At 32.6% G+C, this 12604-nt stretch overlaps 1 protein-coding gene and 1 pseudogene across 2 annotated transcripts; one reads left to right on the forward strand and one right to left on the reverse strand.

Moving 5' to 3' along the window:
- Nucleotides 1-4779: 4779 nt before the first annotated feature.
- Nucleotides 4780-6632, forward strand: LOC146948824 (mediator of RNA polymerase II transcription subunit 20a pseudogene; annotated as a pseudogene). The gene is made up of 2 exons (XR_015027035.1): nt 4780-4921; nt 5751-6632. The product of XR_015027035.1 is annotated as a mediator of RNA polymerase II transcription subunit 20a pseudogene (transcript).
- A 1800-nt stretch (nt 6633-8432) lies between these two features.
- LOC146948825 (RNA polymerase II C-terminal domain phosphatase-like 4) lies at nt 8433-12604 on the reverse strand. The gene is made up of 10 exons (XM_085748434.1): nt 12480-12604; nt 12335-12421; nt 11459-11555; nt 11020-11193; nt 10590-10832; nt 10257-10284; nt 9785-10170; nt 8996-9181; nt 8866-8919; nt 8433-8729 (listed from the first exon to the last, which is right to left on the reverse strand). Exons 1-10 carry the CDS (start codon nt 12602-12604, stop codon nt 8433-8435), a joined length of 1677 nt encoding a protein of 558 aa, XP_085604560.1.

Below are 12604 nucleotides of genomic sequence, written 5' to 3' on the forward strand. Positions count from 1 at the left end.
AATTCCAACAACATGCATTTATAAAAATTCTCAACAGTCGCAGCGGATATAAATCATACATCACCAAAGTATACATGTCATAATATCAACATACAACCATAAATAAAATCTCCAAAACCGGACAAATGGGCATAATCTCCATAACAAAAATAAATCCAGAATATCATAAAACCGACACCTAATCAGAGCCTAATCTAAGACTCTAAAGAACCGATAACGGAGATTAGCTCCCACTATCCAAGCAATCACCAAGCAACTAACCAAAAGCAAACTAGTCCTGCACTTCGTCTAGCCATTCATACGAACAGGTAGGCGGTCAAAACCATTGGGGGCAAGCTTCACATCAATCATAATCAACATAAAACAAACATAAGCATTCAAGGATTTCATGCACAACACATATACATACCCATCCCTCCTAGAATACTAACATCACATGATTATTATCCCCCATTCCATACACCTCAAGCTATCACATTACTAACATCGCATAACAAGCATATTCAATCTCTAAACAAGTCATCGACATACGTTCATCATTTATTAACATCAACCAATGAAAGGATTACTCACCTCATTCCTCATCTAGCATACTTAACTCAACAAGTACAATTCATCATTTCAAAGCTATAAGCAAGCAATCATCATTATCAAAGAAATCACCACATCATATGTATATACATATACAATTCTCACCTCATTACTATTACCAAATTAATTATCATCAAATAGATTCACCAAGTGTATAAGCACAAACAAGTAAGACATGCAATTAGAGCATAATTCAATTATTCAAAACCATTAACAAAATCCACCAATGTACATACACACCAATCCACACAATCACAACATTCACCAAATTTCACCAATGCACAAATTCATCAAGTCACAGATTCAATTATGACACAATTCATCAAATGCATGCAATGTTCTAGACTCTTCTTGTTGCATGCGGTACCGTCACCAACAACAAAGGTAGTCACCTCATGATGCAACAAAAACATCAAATCCATTGAATACAAAGTATTCAAATCTCACCACTGGGTATAAGTATCCTAAACCATTGAATACAAATTAGTATTCAAATCTCACCACTAGATGTAAACATCCTAAGACTCAATATGACTATGATGCATGGACATACAAGCAAAGACTCGACAATGCAAAATCACCTCATATATATTCAACAACCACAATGTAAGAGATCACCTCCATTTACATTGATCAACTCCAACAACAATTGCATTATCACGTATTTACATCCACATAATAAACAAGTCACGATTCAAATAAGAGTCATCACCGCATTATCATCACATAATTATCATCATAATTATTAACAAACATTAACATCAACTATATCATGTAGTTTAACAATTCCATACAATTTCTCACAATCCAAGTAAGGAGAAAATACAACACATTATGATAAACATCATATTCAACACCTATCAATCATTCACATATCTTCTTTTATTCATATCAAGCTAGACACAAAAGATTTGCCAAGTATTTGGTCTTAAAGATTATTTTCGACAAGGTTCGTCTATCATTTACAACTTTAAAATAATTGAGACAAATGAACCAAAACCAAGTAAATAAACTCTAGGGCCTCGACTATGTATACACTTAGATCACATATGAGTGTAGTTGAATATACATGTGCGTTTCACCAGCCGACTACGACAAGTCATCAAAATCACCAAGTTAGGACAAGTTTGAATCATTTCTTCCACATTTCAAAATCAACTCATTTTCAAAACAAACCAAGTTAAACCACGTTGAAATCATTCACAACCATTTCTAGAAAACATGAATATGGTACACAACCTTAATCCCACCCCTTTTTCTTAAGAAAACAAGCTTCGGAAAGATTCGATGTTTTGGCGTTTTTCAAAAGTTTAAGGTGCAAATCTCCGAACCAAGTCCACTTCAATTCACTTGATGTTTACAGAGCTTTAGAAAGTTCATTTACTTTTAAATACATCAAGTAATCAATTTGGAATGGTCCGGGCCGACCCAAAACCCTAAAAACGACAAAATATGAGCTACTACACTGTGCAACTCGCCATGGCCACTAAATCACTCGCCATGGCGAGTTTGACACAGGAGGCACTCCCAACTCGCCTTCAACTCGCCATAGCAAGTTGTGACAGGCTGCAGAAATTCTGCTCTCGGGAAAACTCCAATTTTCACTCTAAAATCCAAATTTTGACTTCCCAATGCCCAAATTTGATCCCAAAGTTTGTCTAAACATTTCTAAACATGAGAAGGCAGTCAAATCCATATAAACTTGACTCAAAACATCATTTCAACAAAAATCATCATTTGACCCATTTTTCATGAAAATATTCAAGAACAACACAAATTCACTTCAAGCTCTATGATTATGATTACCCATGACATCAATCATCAACAAGAACATCTCACAACAACACAACAACAACAACAACAACAACAACAACAACAACAACAACAACAACAACAACAACAACAGAAGTGAATTCATCAACAATTCATCAACAACCACATCATACTTCACCAATTTTGAGCAAAAACTCAAGTATACATATATACATAACTTGAGCATGTAAATTCATCATCAACAACTTAATTAACATCAATTTCACATACCCAAACATTACATCAAAGCATAAATACGAATTTCATCAATTAATTTCATAATAATCACTTTATACAATTAAGCACGTATGCATAGAATTAGGGTAGAAGCTACAACTAAGTGATTATGATTGAAATCTAACCCCCTTACCTTAATTCTTCACAAATCTAAGCTAGTGCTTCACTTTAGCTCCAATCCCTTGAATCTCTACCTCCCTCTAGCTCTCCTAGCTCTTCTCTCTTCAAAACCCTTTTCTTCTCTTCTAGCACCTTCTCCCTCTACCTCTCTCAAAATGTTTTTATAAAATGAACAAAATGACACTATGTGACCTAATTTCCTCAAAGCCTAAGGTTTAAATAGGCTCACTACTATTGGGCTTAACCCTTAATGTCTTAGTGGGCTCTAAACTCTTAAAAACTAACTCTCAAAGTTTCTATCCTCATACGGTTAAAAATTATCAAATAATTACCCCTTTCAAAACTAATTACCACTACCGAATAATAACTTAGTAAATATAACAGTTCTTACTTAAAACACTAAAAATAACTCTCGCCAAGAAATTACTAGATTACCCTTACTTACAAAATGACCAAATTACCCTTTTTGCACTAAAACCCATTAGAAAGCACCCGATGATAAATAATCACGCACAAGCACATATAACCACATATTAAAATAATTAAAAATAAATCTAGTGAAAATCGGGTTGTTACACGTTGCACCGAACTGGGTTAACAAATAACTTGTGTTCTTTACTTTCTATCTTTTTGTGTAAGTTGTTATTTGTTTGTGTTGTCACGATGTCTTGACATCTCTCTTGTCATTTCACTTGTCACGACATCGTGCTCAACATCTTTTCTGCGTCCCAGAATTTCAAGTCTGCTTATTTATCAGGCAAATTACGTGCAAGTAGATCTTTTGTGTAGCTAGTGTCGCTTTGCTGCATTTAAGTTTTGTGGAATGAAAGGAATCATCGTATTTTCAAGAACATCGAAACTCATATCCATCAGTTGCTGGATAAAGTGAAATTATTTTCCTATTGGTAGAGGAAGACAACTAATATTAATATTCATTATAATTTCCATATGTGGTGGTCGAGCCCGTTTGTTTGTTTGGGCATCGGCTAATCTGTTTGTATTTTTGTCTCTTTTGTGACCTGCTGGAGTGTATACTTTTGATATTCTTTTTGGCACACCTTGTGCTATTAAGGGCACTCCTTTGTTAGTAGTATATATTATCGTAATAACAATCATTTTCCTTTAATAAAAAAAATCACTTATTTGAAAAATAATTTATTTTGTTTGGATACAACAATATAAAATGGAATTTTTGTTACAACATTTACCTTTATCTTTCGCTCCTCTTAATATGTTTTCATTTGAAACTGATGAGATTTTTTGCTGTAGATCCTGGTTTTTAAAAAAACTATAACAAACAAATACAATGCTCTTTAGAGTGATTTTTTTAAGTTATAAAAACGACCTCATAGAGTATGTTTGTTACAGATTAAAATAAAATAATCTGGTTTCAATAATTTAGAGATTTTTCTTAAACATTTTATAATAAAATCAGAACCTATTTTGTGGTTATTTAAAATAATAAAATCATTTAAAAAAAGAGTTTGTTTAAGACAATTATATAAAACAAATTTTTTGTTACGAAAATACTTCAATATTATGACCGTTATACAAAAACACTACCAAAACACTTCAATTTTTTGTTCAATCTTTTGACAATCATACAAAAACATTTCAATTTTTTTGTTACAAAATACACAATAAGTTGAAAAATATATGTCAAATGATTAAGATAAGATTAAATTGTGTTTGGTGGTCATTAACTTACATAAGTATAAAATAAAAAATAGACTATTGATTGATACTGTTGATGAATAAAATAAAAAATAGGCTATTGATTGATACTGTTGATGATTAGAAAATTTTCAAACATAGTAGTTTGTTCAGATATTTACGTTACATAAATATTTCAAAAAATTAAAAACTTAAATAAAATATTTAACTGATAAGAACAAAGTAACTAATATTTTATTTGACATAACTATTAGTTTTAAAAAATAAAAAATAAAACAAAATATTGAGAATAAAATATGGCATAAAAAAATCTTAGTGTATATATATATAAAAAAATATATCCTATTGGATTGATAGATAGGGTTTCAGTGATATGGATTGATAAAATAGGGTTTCATTTTGTAAACAAGAAAGAGACGGCAGACTCTTCTCTATCTTCTTCTCAGGGGACAAAAAGTATCTGGTAATTTGGTGTTCGGCCGCAGTGGTAAGTAAAAGAATCAAACAATTTTCATCTCTAATCTTGTTCTATTAAGTAGTTTTGTAATCTCTAATTTTGTATGTTATTTGTTAACACTCTTCATCCTGTTTTTGTTTGATCAGAGACTCACCATCTCATTCATTTGTCTATTAATTTCATGTTTCTTAAAGATTCATCAAAACCCTAATTTAAAGCTTTTCCCCCTTTTTCTTAAAGCGTGGTTACTTCTTTTAATAAGTATTTTTAAGTTAAAAATATTGTTAATTGCATTGATTTACACTGTATTGTCGTTGGCTTCGAAAATCTATGAAAAAATTGTTCTAATGCTCTTAATACTTATTGATTGATTCTACATGTAGCTCTATAAATACCAGCATTGTAATTAAGTCTTATTCACCGTTACATTCGTGCATGCAGTTCAATTTTAATTAAATATCATATCTTTGTGTTGGTTGATAGTTAGTATAGTTAATTAATTGCATGCATTAAAATGTCATTGATATCTGAAGAAATGTTTTAAATCTCTATCCATGAAATAGCTTAAATTGAATGCTGAATTAAAGACTATAAAGCATGAACACCAACGAGATCACGCAGACACTAGTAGTAATAATTTTAGAAATTAAAGCTTTGTCTTGGGTGTGAACCTTACAAAGATTAAAAATCGGAGCAAGTTTGTATTATGAATGGTGTTGGAATTCTTGGGAATGTTTAACTAGATAGTCCTTTTGGGGTTTGTTGGTGTTTTGTTTTTGCTGTTGTAGCTGCTGTTGGAATTCATGACACCTCTCTACTGGAGTGAGGGCTGATTGTTTTTGCTGCGTTGAAATTGCAGATTCGAACTACATCACCAAGATGCCTGTCAGATGGATTCTTCACTGGCAACCGAGCCAAGGAACAACAGTGAACAGCCACGTACTAAATGAAATTTCACAGTGTGTTGAGAATTTTAATGGCGTCAAAGACAAAAGATGCAAAGCTACCATCACTTTCTACAAACCCAATTTAAGAGACCAATCAATGAGTGCTCAATTCCCTCGTGATTTTCTTGGGATATCGCTGATGGAACAACCCAACAAATATTACTTGATCATTCGCGACAATAAGCTTGTTGTTGAGGCTGATTCTTCAATCTTAACTATCATGGAGAAACTTCAGTCCTATAAATCTAAGGTTGCACTGAATTGTGAGGGTTTGCAGTATAATCTCGGTGATTTTCAGATGAGACTGATTAAAGTTGTTCCAAATCAAGCTGAAAGTCTCAGAGGAATTCTAATGGAGATTGAGTATCTCCCCATTTCTTCACTTGAAAATGCCAAGCCAATTATGGAAGAGTTCATTGAAATATGGCGAGAAGTGCTGTCCAAAAAATCATTACCTGGTCAGTTCATGCGAGCGGAACCAATTTTTGCAGATTACGGACTCTCTGACAATTACACTTCGCAACATACAGCTGTTCAGTATGCTGCTGCATTGCCCCAACTATTTGCATCAGTTCAGTTAAGGAGTTAGTTAGGACCATTGAAGGAATGTTGTTCCTAATTCTTTATTTTTTACTCCTCTTTAACTAGACAATTAATTTATTTGATCCATGGAGTCTATGGAAACGTCACAAGGCAAACATTTGTAACTGAATTCCATTTTCTCTTCTCATTTTCACATATTATATAGCAAATCATGAAGCATTTATATTATGTTGTTTCAGTTTCCCCAAGAATTTTTTCATGTTGCTAAATATTTAGCTGCTTTTTGGATATCTGTTTTTCTTTTCTTTCTGTTACAACCAAGAATCATTTTGCTACGAAGAGTTTATTTTAATTATTTCAGCATTAATAATTTCAATTTTTATTAATTTATTTTAATAAAGATCAAGTTTTTCTTCCTCTTATGTGTTTCTTCACTCTAATAGCAACAAGGCATTGAGCAATGTTACATAACGGTGTAATAGCAAGAGTATAAAACATTAGCTAGCCGGATCAAATTCTTCAATATCATATTGTAAAATAGATAATGAATATAATTAAACACTTTAATAACAAGTATTTCAATTGGAAAAATTGGTAGGACTATTTCAAAGTTGAGAAAGGAATCATTATGCAAAGGCACTAAAATTAAAGTCAACAGAAACTTTGTAACAAAGAGGTGATCAACCATGTTACCTCAAAGTTAATTCATTTAAATCTGAATGAGTTTTGTCTTGGCATTGCTGTTTTATTGGGCATCAATTTAACTATCCACTGATAATTAATGGAAGTTCAATTGAAAGAGTACTTTCATCAAGCTTTCAGCACAGCTTGAAATTTGTTAAGTTCCTAAGATAAACTAAAGAAAGTTAAGTTAACAAGTGAATTAGGAACTTGTATAGGTCTGGGGATATTAATGTCTTAAGGTTGTTATTGTTGAGAATTAAAGAAGTCTCACATAGTTGAGTCAATTAATTTGAAGTTTTGGACTATAGGCCTCCTATAAATTCGGTGATCGTGTAAAAGGTCCGGCCAAAAAAAGGTTGAAAAGATAAAGAGTGATGATTCTGCTGATTTTTTATTTTTATTTTGTATTTAGTTAGGTTTCAACCTAAATTTTGTCCTGAATTTGTACTTAGTTTTATAAATATATAAAATAACTTTCATCTAATACTATTGGCAAATGAAATTATAGATTGCAAATGCAATTACAGGTTCTGTCATGTACCAGAGATAATTTTTTATGTACCTCTTTTTTCGTCATCTATGCACACCTCTTGTATACTGTTATAATGTCATTGCCAGTTAAGAGGCCATATTATTTGACAACAGAAACTCCTTGAACACTTCTGTTAAGAAATCAAAGGTGTCACCATATGATAATCAACGTAAAGATAAAGACGATACTCCTTCGTCGAGGAGACTTGCAATGCCAGTTGGTAAATCTGCTGATAGGTCACTTTTTTCCTTGAAAGAATTTGATTTGGTAGAATAATTATTTGAAGAATTCAAAGAAAGAAGACAAGAAGAAGAGGAGAGATTGCAGTCCATAAAGCGAGATATTAAGAAGTTCTCCAAAGCTAGGAAATATGAAAAAGCAATTTAGTTTTGTTAGGTGTCCATGTTAGGTATTCATCTCTATCACTGTTTCAACAACTATTACATAAATGCAATATGTTTAAAATCTGATACTATAATTGAAGTAATTATAATTGAAGTAATTAGTTGAAGAAACCAATAAAATAAGCAAAATCTTTCACTCATTAAACTCTATTTGTATTGGTAATAACAGTGAACCCAAAAAAAATTCTAAGAAGTAATCAATTTAATGGTATACTAGTATAATCCTAAACTTTAGAGAACAACAAAAAAATCCTATACACTGTGCAAAAAATACAAACAGGGTTTGTTATGGATTATCACCAATATTCGAACATTCAGAATACGTCTTCTGAAACTTAGCCAGGGCCCAGGACAACATCTCAGCCATCTGTTATAATGACACTCGAGACAAAGCGATTTTACTTGCAACAACCCTCTTTAACTAATTACAACTATTGTGTTTTCCTGACAAAGAAGTTCTCCTCAGGCTGCTTTTGCAAAAAGAAATTTGAAGCCTCTAGCCATCGACGATTAACCAAAAACTTATTTTCTTTCTCTGCCCACATGGACTCCTCAGTTACAAACTCATTAGCAACTACATGTGTCACAGTCGGGCCAAGTTCTGTCAAACGAGTAGCTCCTAACCGCTCTGCAATCCTCCTGAGTTTTCGTAAGTCATGACCATGAAAAGCACAGCTGAACACGATCACACATCCGCTTAGGACTTCCCCTCGAAGTGATGACAAGACCTGGAAAACATGAATTGATTGCAAAAATGACATAACATTATCAGAATATCACACCAGGATGCTGACAAATTAACTTATTATATTTCCATTAACAAAAATACAAAATGCACGAACTAGAAGAAAGATAAATATCAACAAGATAACTAACTACCTGCCTCACGTCTCGATCAACAAGGTCTCCTTGAAGTTCCTGCAAAACACCACCACACAGTTTTAGCAATATATCAAATACAACAAACATTTTATCAACAACATATGAGACATACATCGAAGAATTTGGAGTTGATCTGTCTAAGCACTTTGAGAATTCTGGCAAGCGCTCCATCAGTTTCGTTTTCATCAATATGCAATTCAGCAAGTGATTTGCAATTGAGGTCGAATTCCTGACAACTTGAATTGAAAAAGTGGTATCTCTCCATTAGTATCAGATTATCTTTATGCTTTCGCCATACCTACAACATTTGTTAGCAACATTTTCATACATTTTCAATAAAAGGTGGTGACTTCTGAATCATTAAGTTGATAGATCTTTAGCACATTTGAAACTATGAACTTGGTATATAGAGAATAAACTTTACAGGAATGGTTCATTAAAACACCAAATCAACCAATAATCAGGAAAAACCACTACTTTATAATCCTCACTAATAATCCAAGATGGTAGTCTTTTTATAGTCCCTTGGGCGCTAACTCATGTTAGACCAAAAGAGCGATTTTAGACTGATATATTTGAAGGATGCTATAAATGAGTTGTATTTATAATTTCCAGGAGATATGACCTTCCTCAACTTACAAGCCGATTTTGTAGGGTTGAATTAGACCAAAACCTATCAAAGAAGTCTATAATCATTTGGTTGTTTAAATTTTTTTTTTTTTAATAAAGTAGTTTTTTTCCAAGGTTATTTCTACTCTTACCAATGAAGAATGCTAGGAACACTCTTTTTTTAACACTTGTGCTCTTATTGGATGAAACTCATCTAGGTTCCACATAGATTAACTATCATTCCAATTAAATAATTCAGAAAAAACAAGTCAGAAACTAGCAGTGCACTCACCTTTTTCTTATCATCAAGAATTAGGATAGAACTTTCTGTCCCCAACACAAGATTCAGATCCTTCTGCTTCATTTGATCAGTCCCATCATCTCGAGAAATCACCTTATCTTTGAAGTATTCCCCTTGAGGATCAAGCAGCCTGGCCATCTCTAATGAGTACCGCCGATCACCCATGGTGTAGATGTACATTTCAAACATTTCACTTGCTTCTTTAAGAAATGTGCGAACGAAGGGCCTCAACTTGGTCATTCTTTGCATATGCTTCAATATGAAGAGTTTACCTCTGGCGATATCTACAGTTTCATCATATACAAGTTCAGAAAGGCAGCATATATAAAAAGCCATAAAAAGCCAGAACATCAAAGAAAGAGTTGTAAGGAAATTAACTCATGAGAATGGTGCTATTTTTAGGACATGAATCTACTCTATATATGACTTATGATGTTCTATGTGATGATGTGCAGCTTGGTACTTGCAATTGCGGAATAATACAATGATATCTGTCTTTTAGTAACAAATATTTATTCAGAAAATTTTCAAGATGGAATCGAAGACAAAAAATGCATAAAGCCTGTTGCAACCTTTCGAAAAGCATTTAACAAACACAACTGTAAGATTAGATGGAATATAAGTTCTTCAACCCACTTTTCGAAAAGGTGTATAATGTCAACATTTCAGTATAAGATGATATAAACACAAAACAGTAGAACTAGCATACATTATGTTGAATACAGAGGTATCTTGTTCACTAATAATAAGATAAAGTTACAATGAAAAAACAGATGAATTTTTACATTATAAAAACAGCAGAGACGGGAAATGCATCAAGTAAAACATCTATAAAATGGTGCGTTGGTTGGCACATACCTTCTAGAGAATCTGAATAGGTTTTTAAATGCATTTCTTCTGGGCTCAAACGATGAAGGGAAGTGGTATTTAGAAGTGTGTGATCTAAGTCCAGAACCAGGCAAAGCTTTCTACGGTTTAATAAATTCCGTGTGTGTAAGCTGCGCACTCTAGAAATTTCCTCCTCGTGAAGTCTTAGTCCCTGAACATACGAAAATCTCCATATTTAAATCATGTAGAATAGTTGGATTGTGTGTATGATAGGATACAACAAGAGTTCAAAGGAGAAGATAAAAAAATGAATAAAAATAGGATTTATAGTGATATTTGCAAGACCTGAGAGCAAAATTGATACAATTATCAAAATAGTCATTAGAAACAATGTGTACCTTGTGTATGTACCCAAATGTCAAACCAGAATCACCATCCATTTTTTTCCCACAATGTATACACAAGCCTTCAAATGAGCCAGGATGCCGACATACATCTACATTCATGGATGACACTGCAACAATGAACACATATAGATAGACAGAATGACAAAGTTGTATGTGATTCATAATCTAAACCTTAAGAAATGATTTAAGGTATAGTTAATTGCTATCCAATGAACCGTTCAGTTAAAGCAAACAACAAAAAAGATTGCAAGTCAAACAAGCTTTACGCTGCACAAATTAAAAAGTTAAAAAGAGAATTTAGGTTAAAAAGATAAACTAACAGAAATTATCACATAATTTCTTAAAAATGTTTTGGTTTACTTGCTCTCAAGGAGAAACTGTGTATGAATAAAATTTTGAAAATTTACATGCACGTGTGGCAGGATTGAACCTTGTTCCTAGCAAAGAAAATGACAAAACAACTAAAACGATCAAAATTACCTAGTTGTTGTTCCACGGTTCCTTCTGAAGTAGACGCCTTATTTTCACTGTAGCAAAGCGAAATTTGATCAGAAATCATGAAACAAGAAAAAATTGAAAGAATACATAATTATATGTGCCATAGGTTGATGCTAATTGGTCAGAATAATAACAATAATCAAATTTTTTACCAACAGTTAGCTACATATGGATCAAACAATACAAAAATGTTCTCTCATGGATCATGTCTATAAATAGGTTGTTTGAGTTCAGATATCTCTTAACAGTTTGGCCTGTATAATTTTCTAGTCACCCTTTACTTTAACTATTGGACTCTTGTAGAAAAATGCCTCTTAATGATGCTTTTAAAGGTTTTCTTATCTAGGTAAGATGAGACTCTACCGTCTATTATTCAATGCAAGTGAAAGAAACTTAATCTACGATGATTTTATTCATGGTCTTCTATATTGTTTGATGCAACACTATGTATGGTTCTTATAATTACAAAACATAGATACTTGAGCTTAAATGGTTCAGAGTTCCACAAACCAATGCCTTAAATGTAATTAAAACCTCGCATGACAATATTTCGCGAGTTTTTGGAAACAAGAATCACTCCCAAAACATAAAAAAACTGACAATTCATGATAATCATCAATGATAATACAAATAACCTATAACAGGTTGAAAGTAGCTAGTGAGCAACTTACTGAAGTACAATTAAAATTGTAAGTTGTAACCTTATAATGTTTAGCCCTCTCACAGATCATAACCTTATATAAATTATTCAAACGTAATAAATTTCAATAAATTCGTAAAATCAAACACGCAACATATTAACCAATACCATAACTCGTGTTGGTTTTCAGCTTCTTCACCGAGTATTACAGAGATCTGTATTGCAGCCTCAACATAATCGATGTACTCATCAGTACTGTCAGATGAATCAGTAATTTCAGGAAAATCACACTAGGCAATCGCTTAACTAATACCGTATTAAATCATATGGATCATATTTGTTTTCAACTTCTTTATCTGATGATAAGTTGTCTGAACTATCATCAGTACTGTCAAATGAATCGGTACTGTCAGGAAATTCAGTCTCATCATCACTCAT

The sequence above is a fragment of the Medicago sativa genome, chromosome 2 (assembly GCF_051527215.1).
Source record: "Medicago sativa cultivar Bolivia chromosome 2, Bolivia_mono, whole genome shotgun sequence".
Classification (NCBI taxonomy): domain Eukaryota; kingdom Viridiplantae; phylum Streptophyta; class Magnoliopsida; order Fabales; family Fabaceae; genus Medicago; species Medicago sativa.